Genomic DNA, 13298 nt, shown 5'->3' with positions numbered 1-13298 from the left:
CACACACACACACACACACACACACACACAGCTCACTGTGCATGGACCCCAAATACACACACACACACACACACACATGCAGCTCACTGTGCATGGACACCAAATACACACAAATACACACACACACGCACACATGCAACACTGTGCATGGACACCAAATACACACACACACACACACACGCAGCTCACTGTGCATGGACACCAAATACACACACACACGCACACATGCAACACTGTGCGTGGACACCAAATACACACACACACACACGCACACACAGCTCACTGTGCATGGACACCAAATACACACAAATACACACACACACGCACACATGCAACACTGTGCATGGACACCAAATACACACACACACACACACACACACATGCAGCTCACTGTGCATGGACACCAAATACACACACACACACACGCACACATGCAACACTGTGCATGGACCCCAAATACACACACACACACACACACATGCAACACTGTGCATGGACCCTAAATACACACTCTCACATACACACACACGCACAAGCACGCATGGACCCCGAGTACACCCACCCATTCAGTCACTTGTGTACAGAAATTCACCTCTATTGCATTCGGTGAGACATATGTTCACCCGTGTTGATTTTCCTGCACTAGAAGGATGGCTGTGGTAAAAGACTGATCTTCTAGCGCTTGCATTCCGTCAGCTCTCAAACACAGGACCCGATGGTTCTGTTGGACCCCGCCTGCCTGGGAGAGGTTCTGCAGGAGTGGCTGCCGGTCCTGGACCGGCTCCTGGGTCCGCACGATTCGCACCCATCCCAGAAGAACCTGTCCGGTCTGGAGAACCCTCTAGAACCGGGCTGCAAGGGGGAACATCCCGACAGCACCTCCACCACTCCTGACGTGGGACCAGAGGTGCAGGATGAGGTGGACACCACCCGGGAAGGGGGCCTCGAGAGATCCCCCACGCCCCAGGGGTCCGAGGGCCGACCGGAAGAGCCAATTCGGGTGTCCCCCCCGCGACCCCTGCCCTCCGACCTGCTGGCCGACCTCTGTCAGCTGGCCTCCCTCAGCCTGGACCTGGGCTGTTTCCATAGCAGCACTTCCTGTGAGGAGGGAGTTTGTGACTTCCTGCGCCGGTACTTCTTCCTGTTGGATCCGGAGCGCGTGCAGAGGGCCTGTGCGTTCAGGTACCGGGGCCAGCCCAAGGTCCGGGAGGCCTTCATTGCAGGCCTGCTTGGTGAGACTCCTAGTCCTGCTGCTCTTATATACCACTGAATGAGCATGATTAATAAAAACAATGTACATAATTACTTGGCACTATATGCACGTGTAACACAGATGCTGTGCGAAGAGCGAAGATCTTTTGTTCATTATTTCAACATTTTCCTACTTAAATCTTTAAATGCGCCAACACTGTGGACTATGAATTCGTACACTCTTTGTAACTCAGAACTGTTTATAATGAAATTTAAAGGAAGGGGTTCTCATTTTTATTTAGCATGCTAGCATTAGCAAGTGTACCTGTAGTTCAAGTGTCGATGATGGCACAAGTTTGTGACACTTAAGCTATTTATATATGTATATATATAAGGTCTGTACTCCACTGTAGATACCGTTTAAGATTAAAATGTTGCAGATGACTGGATAATGACACTGGATTACATCCCAACCAACTTAGTCTTGAAGTGACTAAATTGCTCCATTTATTCCTGACATAGAAACTATGGGGCAGTTTCTGAGTAGAAAGCTCTACAGTTGTGAGGTTATGGGGAATGATCAGAAGAGCTGGCCATGATTTAAATGGGGTAGGTTTCATTTGAGAAGTGCACGTGTGGGTTACACCTGTCTGTATGTGTGACAGAGCTGACTCGGTCCAGTCCGGTTGTGGCGGTCATAGAGAAGGGGGACCTGCTGAAGTCGCTTCGGACACTGAGGGACCTTCAACCCTGGAGCGCCCCCCCCCTGCTCGCTCTCCTGCACCGGTATGAACACACACATAGGCACACATACACGCACGCACACGCACACACACACGCACACGTACACACATACGCACACACATACGCACATGTGCACTGCACAGACACACACACACACACACACACACACACACACATACGCACATGTGCACTGCACAGGCACACACACACACACACACACACACACCCATTCACACGCACACGCACACACATACGCACATGTGCACTGCACAGACACACACACACACATACGCACATACGCACATGTGCACTACACAGACACACACACACACATACGCACATACGCACATGTGCACTGCACAGACACACACACACACACATACGCACATACGCACTGCACAGACACACACACACACATACACACACACATACATACACACACGTGTGCACTGCACAGGCACTCACACACCCACACATGCACATACATATACACACACACACGCATATACCCACTGTGGCGCCCCGTGGGGAGAGAGAGGCAGAGAGAGCAAGAGTAGTTCCTCAACTGGTATTTTTAATGAGGTTCTGGTGTGCCTTCAGGGCACTTTTACAACGTCCCAAAAAATAAACTTTCTTTCTCAGAAAAAACGAAAAAAAAGTCACCGGCCAAAAAATTAGGTTTCCCGGTCCGTCGGTGGTTCTGGGTGGTCCGTGCCGGCCGCGCCTTTTGGTAGGGCCTCCGAAGACCCGCTTCCACCGTGGTGTCGTTATTTGCTTTCCCGTGGCTGTTTCCTCCTCACTGGGCTTCGCCTCCGTCTCCCTCCGTACTCAGCCCCGCTCTGTGGTTGCGCCTCGTCTTTTGTACGGCTCCTCTCTCTCTCGGAGTCGGTCCGGCTGCGCCTGTCCAATGAGAAGGGTTAATTGTCTCTTCCTCACATTCCCCACGCGTCTTTCCCCGTGTCGCTGGCCATGGTTCTGACTCTCCTCGCCCGCTCTCTCTCCGGTGCGGCTCTGTTAGATACGACCTGGGGAAATACACGTGGTTAATAACTTTTCCTAGCACTTGCCGCCGGCGCACGGGCCGTTCCACTCCAGTGGTGTACCGATTTCCGATCGGGCCACCACATTTCCTCCCCCTCAGCTCCACGCCCTCGGCGGGAGCGTCACCAAAGAGGCCCTCGTTCATCCGGGACAGGGCATCCGCGTTCCCTTGGAGTCTCCCGGCTCGGTGTTCCACCGTGAATTTAAAACTTTGTAGTTCTAAAAACCATCGGGTCACCCGGGCGTTAGTGTCCTTACACCGATACATCCATTGCAATGGGGCATGGTCAGTTATAAGGATAAATTCCCTTCCTACCAGATAGTATTTGAGCTTTCCGACTGCCCACCTTATGGCCAGGCACTCCTTCTCCACCGTGCTATAATTCCTTTCATGCTTCAGCAATTTCCGGCTGATATAGGTGATCGGGTGCTCGGTGGCGTCCTGGATCTGGGATAGGACCGCACCAAGTCCGGTTTCAGAGGCGTCGGTCTGCAAAACAAACTTTTGTGAGAAGTTAGGGGTGGTCAGTACTGGTTCATTCCCCAGGGCGGCCCTCAGGTCTAGGAAGGCGCGGTCGGCTGCTTCGGTCCATATCACCGTGTGCCGGTGGTCCTTCTTGGTCAGCTCGTGCAAGGGGGCCGCTCTGGTGGCAAAGTCCGGTATAAACTGCCTATAGTACCCCACTAGGCCCAGGAATGTGCGCACTTGCCTTTTGGTGGTGGGTCGTGGCCAGTTGGTGATCCCGTCCACCTTTTGACTCTGGGGTCGGACGCACCCTCGTCCCACGGTGTGGCCCAGGTAGTCGGCCTCCTCCAGGCCCAGGCGACACTTAGCCGGGTTAGCTGTCAGGCCGGCTTCCCGGAGCGCCCCGAGCACCGCCTCCAGCCTCCTGAGGTGGCTTTCCCAATCAGCGCTGTGAATGACGATATCGTCGAGGTAGGCAGCAGCATACTCCCTGTGGGGCCTCAGCAGGTTGTCCATGAGCCTCTGGAAGGTGGCGGGGGCTCCATGCACTCCGAAGGGTAAGACGCGGTACTGGAACAGGCCATCCGGGGTGGCGAAAGCCGTCTTCTCCCTCGCCTGGGGGGTCAGCGGTACCTGCCAGTACCCCCGGGTGAGGTCCAGGGTGCTGAGGTAGCGAGCGGGTCCCAGCCGCTCGATCAGCTCGTCCACCCGGGGCATGGGGTAGGCGTCGTACCGGGAGATTTCGTTCAACCTCCGGAAGTCGTTGCAGAACCTCCAACTGCCGTCCGGTTTTGGGACCAACACTATCGGGCTGGACCAGGCGCTTTGGGATTCTTCTATGACCCCCAGGTCCAGCATCCTCGCCACCTCCTCCCGGATGGTCTGCCTTCTCGCCTCCGGGATCCGGTAGGGCCGCAGTCGAACCCTCCTTCCTGGCTCCGTGACGATGTCGTGGTGGACCTTGGTAGTCCGGCCCGGGAGGTGGGAGAGCACATCCCGGTGTTGACTCACCAGCTCGCGGAGGTCTTGGCGTTGCCGGTCGGTCAGCAGGTCTCCAGTGGCCACTTCTGGTGTTCCGGTGGCGCCGCCTGTGGTTAAGCAGAGGGGAGCAGGGTCGTGCACGGGTTCGTGCCACCTCTTTAGCAGGTTAATGTGGTACTTTTGGAGCTGGTGTCTCCGGCCCACCTGTCTTACCATGTAGTTCACTGGCCCCACCTTGGCTACTACTTCGTAGGGCCCATGCCATTTGGCCAGAAATTTGCACTCATTGGTGGGGATCAGCACCATGACCTTATCCCCCGGCTGAAATTCTCTCACCTGGGCTGTTCGGTTGTACAGTCTAGCCTGCTCCTTCTGGGCCTGTTGCATGTGCTCCCGGACCATGGGCCAGATTTTTGCCATCCGCTGGTCCATAGCTTCCACATGTTCCAGGAGGGTGCGTTGTCGGGACGGCTGCTGCTCCCAGGCCTCCTTCGCGAGGTCCAGTAGCCCTCGGGGACGTCTCCCATACAGCAACTTGAAGGGCGCGTACCCCGTGGATGCCTGTGGGACCTCACGTATCGAAAATAATAGGTACGGTAATAAATGGTCCCAGTCCTTACCGTCCGTTGTGATCATTTTCCTCAGCATTGACTTGAGGGTTTTGTTAAACCGCTCTACCAGCCCGTCGGTCTGGGGGTGGTAGACGGACGTCCTCACTTGTCGGACCCGGAGTAGGCGGCACATCTCCCGCATCACGCCCGACATGAAACAGGTCCCCTGGTCTGTCAGGACCTCTTCCGCGATCCCCACCCGGCTGAAGAGGAGGAACAGCTCCCTCGCGATGCTCTTCCCCGTCGCGGCCCGTAAGGGTACGGCCTCCGGGTAACGGGTGGCGTAATCAACGATTACCAGGATGTAACGGTGACCCCGGCTGGACTTGGGCAGGGGTCCCACTATGTCCATAGCAATTCGGCGGAAGGGCACATCTATAATGGGGAGAGGGATTAGTGGATTGCGATACGTCACCCGGGGGCTGTGCAGTTGACACTCCGCACACTGTCGGCAGTAGTCCTCCACTGCCCGTTTGATGCCAGGCCAGTAAAAGCGAGATAGGATCCGCTCATACGTCTTCTCCCTTCCCAGGTGGGCCCCCAACAGGTGGGTGTGGGCGAGGTAGAGCACCTTGGAGGTGTGGCTCTGGGGTACCAGAAGTTGGTCCAGCTCTCCCGGGTCACTGTTGCAGGTTCGATACAGCAGGTTATTCTGGACTTTAAAATACGGGTAGGCCGGTCTACTCACCCCGCCTTGTGGGACGCCCTCAATGTACGCAGCGGCCCTCCAGGCCTGGGCGAGGAGGGGATCTTGCAGCTGGGCGGAGCCGAAGTCCGTTGGGGCCCTCTCTAGTTCGGGTTGAAACTCCGAAAACCCCCCCGCGCTACCCCCTTCCGCCTCCAGGGGTGGTGGTGGGTCCGGTCGCTCCGGGGCTGTATCCGTGCTCTCGGTAGGGGGTTGCGTGGTCGGTCCCCTCCCCCCTTGGGGCGAGATCTCCTCCTCCTCACTATCCCCGGCAGGGGCCACCCAAACCGGGTGTGGTTCCCGGTGGCCCTTCCGGCGGGGTCGGGGGGTGTGACTTGGCCTCTCCGAGGTCGCCCTCTCACTCCAGTAGCTGAGAAAGAGGGGGCAGTCTCTTCCCAGCAGCACCTCCACTGGGAGGCTCTCGACTACCCCCACCCTTCCCGTGAATTGGCCTCTAGGGGTGATGATGGTCACCTCGGCGGTGGGGTAGCTTCGTACGTCGCCGTGGATGCAGGTGACGGCGATGTCCTCTCCCCGTCTCCCCCCTGCTAGGGTTGGTCTCACCAGGGTAATAGCACTCCCCGAGTCCAGCAAGGCCTCCGCGTCTTGACCCCCGATCCGGACGGGTAGCCTAGGGGCGGCAGTGCCCTTGTGGGCCCAGCACGTGGTGAGGTAGTGGCAGGGTCGGCCCGTCTCAGGTGCAGTGGCCATGGACTCCTCCCTCCCTGGGCAATCCCGGCTCAGGTGGCCCTCCCGGCCACAGGCGAAGCACCGTCTGGTCTCTCTCCGGCGGAGTCCCTCGTCCCTGTCGTCCGCTCTCCACCGTGGCCTGGTTTGTGGCTCCAGTCGGACCGCGCTTGGGGTTCTTCGTGGGCTTTCCGTTTTGGTTCCCCTGACCATCTCTTGGGCCACCTGGTGGTTCTCCAGGAGGTTGACCAGGGCATCAATGGAGCGGGGCCCCTGCTGGGCCACATATTTCTTGACGTCCGGGGCCAGGGCTCGGACACAGCGATCCAACACCACCCGGTCGAGCAGGGGCGGCCCGTCGCCCTCGACTAGCCAACTTTTGGTTAGCCTCCCCAGGCTCATCACCTGTCCTCGCGCCGGGAGGGCGGGGTCATAGGCCCATTGGTGGAACCGCTGTGCCCTGGCGGGGAGGCTGTAGCCATACTGGGCTAAGATGGTAGCTTTTAGGGTGGGGTAGTCGTGGGCTTCGGCCGGAGGCAGTCCCCGGTACGCCTTCTGGGCCTCCCCGCTGAGGAATGGGGCCAGGAGGGAGCCCCAGGCGCCTTGAGGCCACTTCTCCAGGTAAGCCGCCCGTTCGAAGGTCTCGAGGTAGGCCTCAATTTCGGGGTCTGCTTCAGCAGTACGTCTTTGGGTGTCCGGTGGCTTGTCGCCGGGCTGGACTTTTGGCACAGTTCCGCCACGGCTTTCTGCAGGGCGCCTTGTGACCGCAGTAGAGTGTTGATGGCGTCCTCCATTTTTTTTTTTAATTGCTCTCTCTCTCTATAGCTGGGGTCTCTATGCCCGCATTCTCCACCATATGTGGCGCCCCGTGGGGAGAGAGAGGCAGAGAGAGCAAGAGTAGTTCCTCAACTGGTATTTTTAATGAGGTTCTGGTGTGCCTTCAGGGCACTTTTACAACGTCCCAAAAAATAAACTTTCTTTCTCAGAAAAAACGAAAAAAAAGTCACCGGCCAAAAAATTAGGTTTCCCGGTCCGTCGGTGGTTCTGGGTGGTCCGTGCCGGCCGCGCCTTTTGGTAGGGCCTCCGAAGACCCGCTTCCACCGTGGTGTCGTTATTTGCTTTCCCGTGGCTGTTTCCTCCTCACTGGGCTTCGCCTCCGTCTCCCTCCGTACTCAGCCCCGCTCTGTGGTTGCGCCTCGTCTTTTGTACGGCTCCTCTCTCTCTCGGAGTCGGTCCGGCTGCGCCTGTCCAATGAGAAGGGTTAATTGTCTCTTCCTCACATTCCCCACGCGTCTTTCCCCGTGTCGCTGGCCATGGTTCTGACTCTCCTCGCCCGCTCTCTCTCCGGTGCGGCTCTGTTAGATACGACCTGGGGAAATACACGTGGTTAATAACTTTTCCTAGCACTTGCCGCCGGCGCACGGGCCGTTCCACTCCAGTGGTGTACCGATTTCCGATCGGGCCACCACACCACGTATACACATGCATAAACACACGTGTACACACCCATACGCATACACGCACACACACATACACCGGCACACAAACACACACACGCACATCTATGCACATACACACACACACACAAGCATTTGTGCGTACACGTGCATGCATGTGCACACACAAAAGAACAAGTATTCCAGACCCATGCACACAAATGATTTGATTATGAATATGAAACATGTAAAAGGCATGTAATTTACGCATGTTAATAATGTAATAACTCATATTCTCTTTCATCTGTGCCATCTCCCCATGCTAGGCTGTATGAGAAACACGGTGAGCTGGCTGTTCGCTCCTTCACCCAGTTCTATCCCACAATCCTCCCCTCTGACATCATGGCCATGGCCCAGAGGAGCCATTTCCTGGCCTACCTGGATAACCTGGTGCACTCCCGCGCAGAGGAGCAGAGGTGAGGGCTCAACATCAGTTGAGAGTCTGTGACTTAAGGGGTACCCGTACCCGAAATGAGCATATGCCTAGATCTGTTCAATATATCATACAAATAACTTTTCCCATTCTCGGATGCTAATTAAGTCACGCAAAATGACACATTTCATTTACTTTATCGGACCACGTTGCTCCCGTATCACTCCACTGAGCAGGTGTGATGTCAAGTCGTTGCAATTTTATGCGATCCTTCAGCAAAATATGAATGCTCACTTGAATGCTCAGTGTTACGCGATCGACATAGTTCCATCAAATAAATGAAATTTATTTTTTATTATTTAGCTTGGGATGGGAAAAGTTATTTTTATGATATATTGAACAGATCTAGGCATGTGCTCATTTTGGGTACAGGTATCTTTTCAGGCTTAGTAAATGGAAACCAAATAATGATTTGATGAAAACAAAAGCGACTAACAAAATGAACTACAAAAGATTTTCCGGGTTAATTTCTTCAGGAAAGCAAGGGGCGTAGATGGAGCTGAGTTGAAGTTGGCTATTCGGACATGTATCTTTACACAAACTAAGTTGTTGATTTTTAAGTCCTGGCTTAATGCAATGGCCAGTAGGTAAATGGTGAATATAGGTGGGTTATGTTTCAGAACGTATGAATTTCCCTGTTTTTCAGCCCTGACCTGGCATTGTGGGAGGGGAGCTGAGTGCCCATATCCATAGACTTCCTAATGCCATAGAGTTCCCAATATCCTAGAATTACCATTCCCATAGGTTCCAGTTGACAACATTTTCATGTACTGTATGTCTGTGAGTGTCCGTGTATCCACTGATTTCCTGTGTGTGTGTAGCTGATTGGTCTACTTGTTCCCTCCCTCCAGACTCTCCTTCCTTGGGTCCCTCCTTCAGCCAGAGTCACTGCGGCAAGAATGGCTAGAGCTGGCGCTATCCCACGATGCACCACAAAAAGCAGATACTCTGACCTTAAACGGACAGCCCAGGTACAGACACAGAAACAGCTGTTCATCATGGGTCCATGTCTGTGTGTACAAATCTGTAGGCTTGCCTGTATTCTGGTATTGGTGCTATAATTCATCCTGTCCCCTAGGTGGCGATCTCATCTGTTCAGCTGGGGATATGGGCGCCTCCTCTCCCTTCTGATCCAGCTGCCAGCTGACCTGGCCTCCAAGCAGAAGATGACGGAGACTTGCCGAACGTTTGGGTGAGGATATCCTGTCTCTACGTCTCTAGGGTTAGAAACATTATTGGCCCTGAAATGGGGTCAGATGAAAGAAACAGGGGTAATCTAGCCCAAACTGGCAGTGCACATCACCAAATTGTGACATCACCATACCCTTTTCTTTGCTGGAACTTTATTGGCTAGAGAATACTTTATGCAAATGAGATGGACACACCAACTCTACCCACCCCAGATTTTTGTAGAAGGCAGAGCCAGGCTGAAATAGCGCGGGCAATTACTCTTCAAAATACAATTTACAAAACAAACTGCAACACTTGTCATTGACATTCACAGCAGGCCAGTGTGCAGGTGCTTCACATTGGTGTTGATTTTGTGTGTGCAGGTGCTTCACGTTAGTGCGTTGGTGTTGATTTCGTGTGTGCAGGTGCTTCATGCTGGTGTTGATTTTGTGTTTGCTGGTACGTCACATTGGTCTTGATTTTGTGTGTGCAGGTACTTCATATTGGTGTTGATTTTGTGTGTGCAGGTACTTCACTTTGGTACGTTGGTCTTGATTTTGTGTGTGAATGTGCTTCATGTTGGTGTTGATTTTGTGTGTGCAGGTACTGGAAAGGCTACCTCGCCCTTTGCTGTCAGCTACAGCGCCGCCCGGAGGCCTTCGCCACCATCTGCAGGCTGGATGACATGAGCCTGCTGGAGGGGCCCAACGGTGAGCAGCTTGCAGAGACACACATACAGCGCTTCAGCTTTCTATGCAGAATTCACACGCCATCTTTTTTTAAAGAATGTAATCTTCCTTTAAAAGAATGTCATCTTCTTTTAAACTACATACAGTTTACACCAGGGGAAGTCAATGTTATCTAAAAAGCGCCAGCATGGGTGCAGGTTTTTGTTTTTCCCCATCACTACAAGACCTGGTTTAACTATTTCTCAGTCCTCCAGGTCTGAGAACCGCTGATTTCCCACCCTCCGTTTACCTGGGACTGGTGTGAAGCCATTGTGGCCAATCAGTAGCACAAATTGTTATGTTAATTACCCAGGAGGAAAGAAAACCAGGGCTGGATTTTGATTCAAGGTCCATATTTGATGATCTCTGATTTAACTAACCATCAATCGATCAAGACCTTGATAAGTAGAATCAGGTGTGTTAGTGTCGGGCTAAAACAAAACCCTACACCAACCCCGGCCCTTTTTGATAAGATTGGACACCCCTGGATTAATAATATTTTCAGTTATACCTTGTTGGACAAATGATATGAAAACATGCAGATACTCGCTTGGCAATGTGTTAGGGCAATGACGTTCTTTTGAACTTGGGGGTTACGTCATCAAGGAGCGGTGTCGCGGTAACCTGCGACGAGACTTCGCTGCACTTCACAGCGCTTACTAGCGAACTAGCCGCGCTAACCCCGCTACAGTAGCGGGGCATTGTGACACATTTCCGGTGCTTTCTCACACAGGTGTTGGTCCTGAGACTCTGGAGGAATGGAAACTCCTTCTCCAGCTTTCCCAGCAGCAACGTGACTCTCCCGACGCCGCCTCTGGCCCCGCCCAGCCAAACGCTAACGGCCTGTCCAACGGCTCCTGTGATTCGTGCGGCCAGGTCAGCCCGGAAAGCCTGATGCTGCGATTGGCCCGTATAATCGGGCCGGACCGGGCCATCGAGACGCTGGGGGACTGTGGGATATGCGTGGAGCTGGGGCCGCGCTCCAGTCTGGTCTGTGAGCTGCTCAGAATGGCAGAGAAGAGGCAGCGGTAAGCAAGCATATCCTATCAGCATCACACAGCCGTTATATACACTCACCAAGCACTTATTCATGTGATTATCGAATCAGCCAATTGTGTGGCAGCAGTGTGATGCATACAGTCATGTAGATACGAATCAGGAGCTTCAGTTAATGTTCACATCAACCATCAGAATATTGGTGGCAGACAAGGTGGTTTGAGTATCTCAGAAACTGGGATTTGGTGGAAAAAGAAAAAGAAAAAAAAAATCCAGTGAGTAGCAGTTCTGCACACAGGAAAGCCTTGTTTATGAGAGACACGAGAGGAGAAAGGCCAGGCTGGTCAAAGCTGACAGGAAGGTGACAGTAATGCAAATAGCCACACATTACAACAGTGGTATGCTGACGAGCATCTCTGAACACACAACGCATCATAACTATAAGTGGATAGGCTACAGCAGTAGAAGTCTAAAACAGAAGTCTAATAAATACCTAATAAAGTGCTTGGTGAGTGTATATATCGGCAATTATGTACTGAGTATGTAATGAAAGCTTTGTGTTTCTGTATATTATGTAACCCTTCCCTTACTCTCTCTCTCTCTCTCTCCAGGGCTTTGATCCAGACCATGCTGGAGCGCTGTGATCGTTTCCTCTGGTCCCAGCAGGCCTAGGGCTCAGTGTAGGCCACTGAGTCTGACTGCATGGCTACAGTAGGCCACTGAGTCTGACTGCACGGCTACAGTAGGCCACTGAGTCTGACTGCACGGCTACAGTAGGCCACTGTGTCTGACTGCAGGGCTACAGTAGGCCACTGTGTCTGACTGCAGGCCTACAGTAGGCCACTGTGTCTGACTGCAGGCCTACAGTAGGCCACTGTGTCTGACTGCAGGCCTACAGTAGGCCACTGTGTCTGACTGCAGGCCTACAGTAGGCCACTGTGTCTGACTGCAGGCCTACAGTAGGCCACTGTGTCTGACTGCAGGCCTACAGTAGGCCACTGTGTCTGACTGCAGGCCTACAGTAGGCCACTGTGTCTGACTGCACGCCTACAGTAGGCCACTGTGTCTGACTGCAGGCCCTACAGTAGGCCACTGTGTCTGACTGCACGGCTACAGTAGCCCACTGAGTCTTACTGCATGGCTACAGTAGGCCACTGAGTCTTACTGCACGGCTACAGTAGGCCACTGAGTCTTACTGCACGGCTACAGTAGGCCACTATGACTGTTGGTCAAGCCTGGGTGACTGTGACTACAGCGAAACCTGGCCCAAAGACTATTTCAACCCTTTCCTATGGTTGTACATTTTAGTTGGTAACAATTTTAGTTGAAACAGTTTTCAGAGATTTGTTGGAGTGGTTCCACATTTTATCTAAATGGTTTTAAGTTAATGTGTGTTTGATCCAGGTCAAATTATTTAAACAGTGTTGCTGTCCAGCTTTTCCAAGTCTAAACCAATACACTTGTATGACAGGTGGTTAAATAACAGTATTTTTTTAATCACAGATTTTCAAATGTGTTTAGAGTTTTAATATATAAAATTCATAATTTCTTATATGTCTGGATTCAGTTAAATGTTTTTGTTTTTGTGAGGGTTACTTGTAAAGAATAATTAAGCCAAAGTATATGATTTGAGCAGTTACAGATAATACTGATTTCTTTTAAGCATGTCCCTGAATGTCCCTTAATATATGAGACCCTTTCGCATCTGGATGTTGTGTACATTCATTTTCATTATTTTATTAATTATATTATTATTTTTAAATTGGCCGTGAATATGAACAAACTGCACAAAACCGTGTGTGCAATTTGTTCTTTTATGAAATGCACGCTCAAGTGCTGTCTGTAAGTTCCTGAAAAACGTTTAACCTATATCTATCACATACCAAGATAAACTGCAGTCTAATCATTAACAAATACTTGTTTCCTTTAAGGTAATAGCTGTGTTCATTTCTGTGTGTTTGTTGACCTTGCTGATAAACCTCTCACATCCATCCCCATGAAACTCTGTGTTTCTGTAAATTCACACACAAGGTGGTCAAACACGAACTGAAGAGGTGGAGGCAGTCTCC

General features: G+C 52.4%; 1 protein-coding gene across 3 annotated transcripts in view; it reads left to right on the top strand.

The window, feature by feature from the left end:
- Window positions 1–13220, top strand: part of hps5 (HPS5 biogenesis of lysosomal organelles complex 2 subunit 2) — a 38120-nt gene extending 24900 nt beyond the window's left edge. For all 3 annotated transcript variants that reach the window (XM_061221349.1, XM_061221348.1, XM_061221347.1), the window contains exons 16-23: window positions 697–1232; window positions 1857–1977; window positions 8169–8318; window positions 9187–9306; window positions 9414–9527; window positions 10109–10215; window positions 10967–11261; window positions 11841–13220. In XM_061221349.1, the coding sequence (XP_061077333.1) occupies window positions 697–1232; window positions 1857–1977; window positions 8169–8318; window positions 9187–9306; window positions 9414–9527; window positions 10109–10215; window positions 10967–11261; window positions 11841–11901 (1504 nt within the window). In that variant the 3' untranslated portion in view covers window positions 11902–13220. The remainder of the gene's footprint in view (window positions 1–696; window positions 1233–1856; window positions 1978–8168; window positions 8319–9186; window positions 9307–9413; window positions 9528–10108; window positions 10216–10966; window positions 11262–11840) is intronic.
- The last annotated feature ends 78 nt before the right edge of the window (window positions 13221–13298 follow it).

This window comes from Conger conger, chromosome 15, assembly GCF_963514075.1.
Source record: "Conger conger chromosome 15, fConCon1.1, whole genome shotgun sequence".
Lineage (NCBI taxonomy): Eukaryota > Metazoa > Chordata > Actinopteri > Anguilliformes > Congridae > Conger > Conger conger.
The sequence above is the reverse complement of the archived record's forward strand: the minus strand, read 5'-3'. Positions and strand labels throughout refer to the sequence as shown.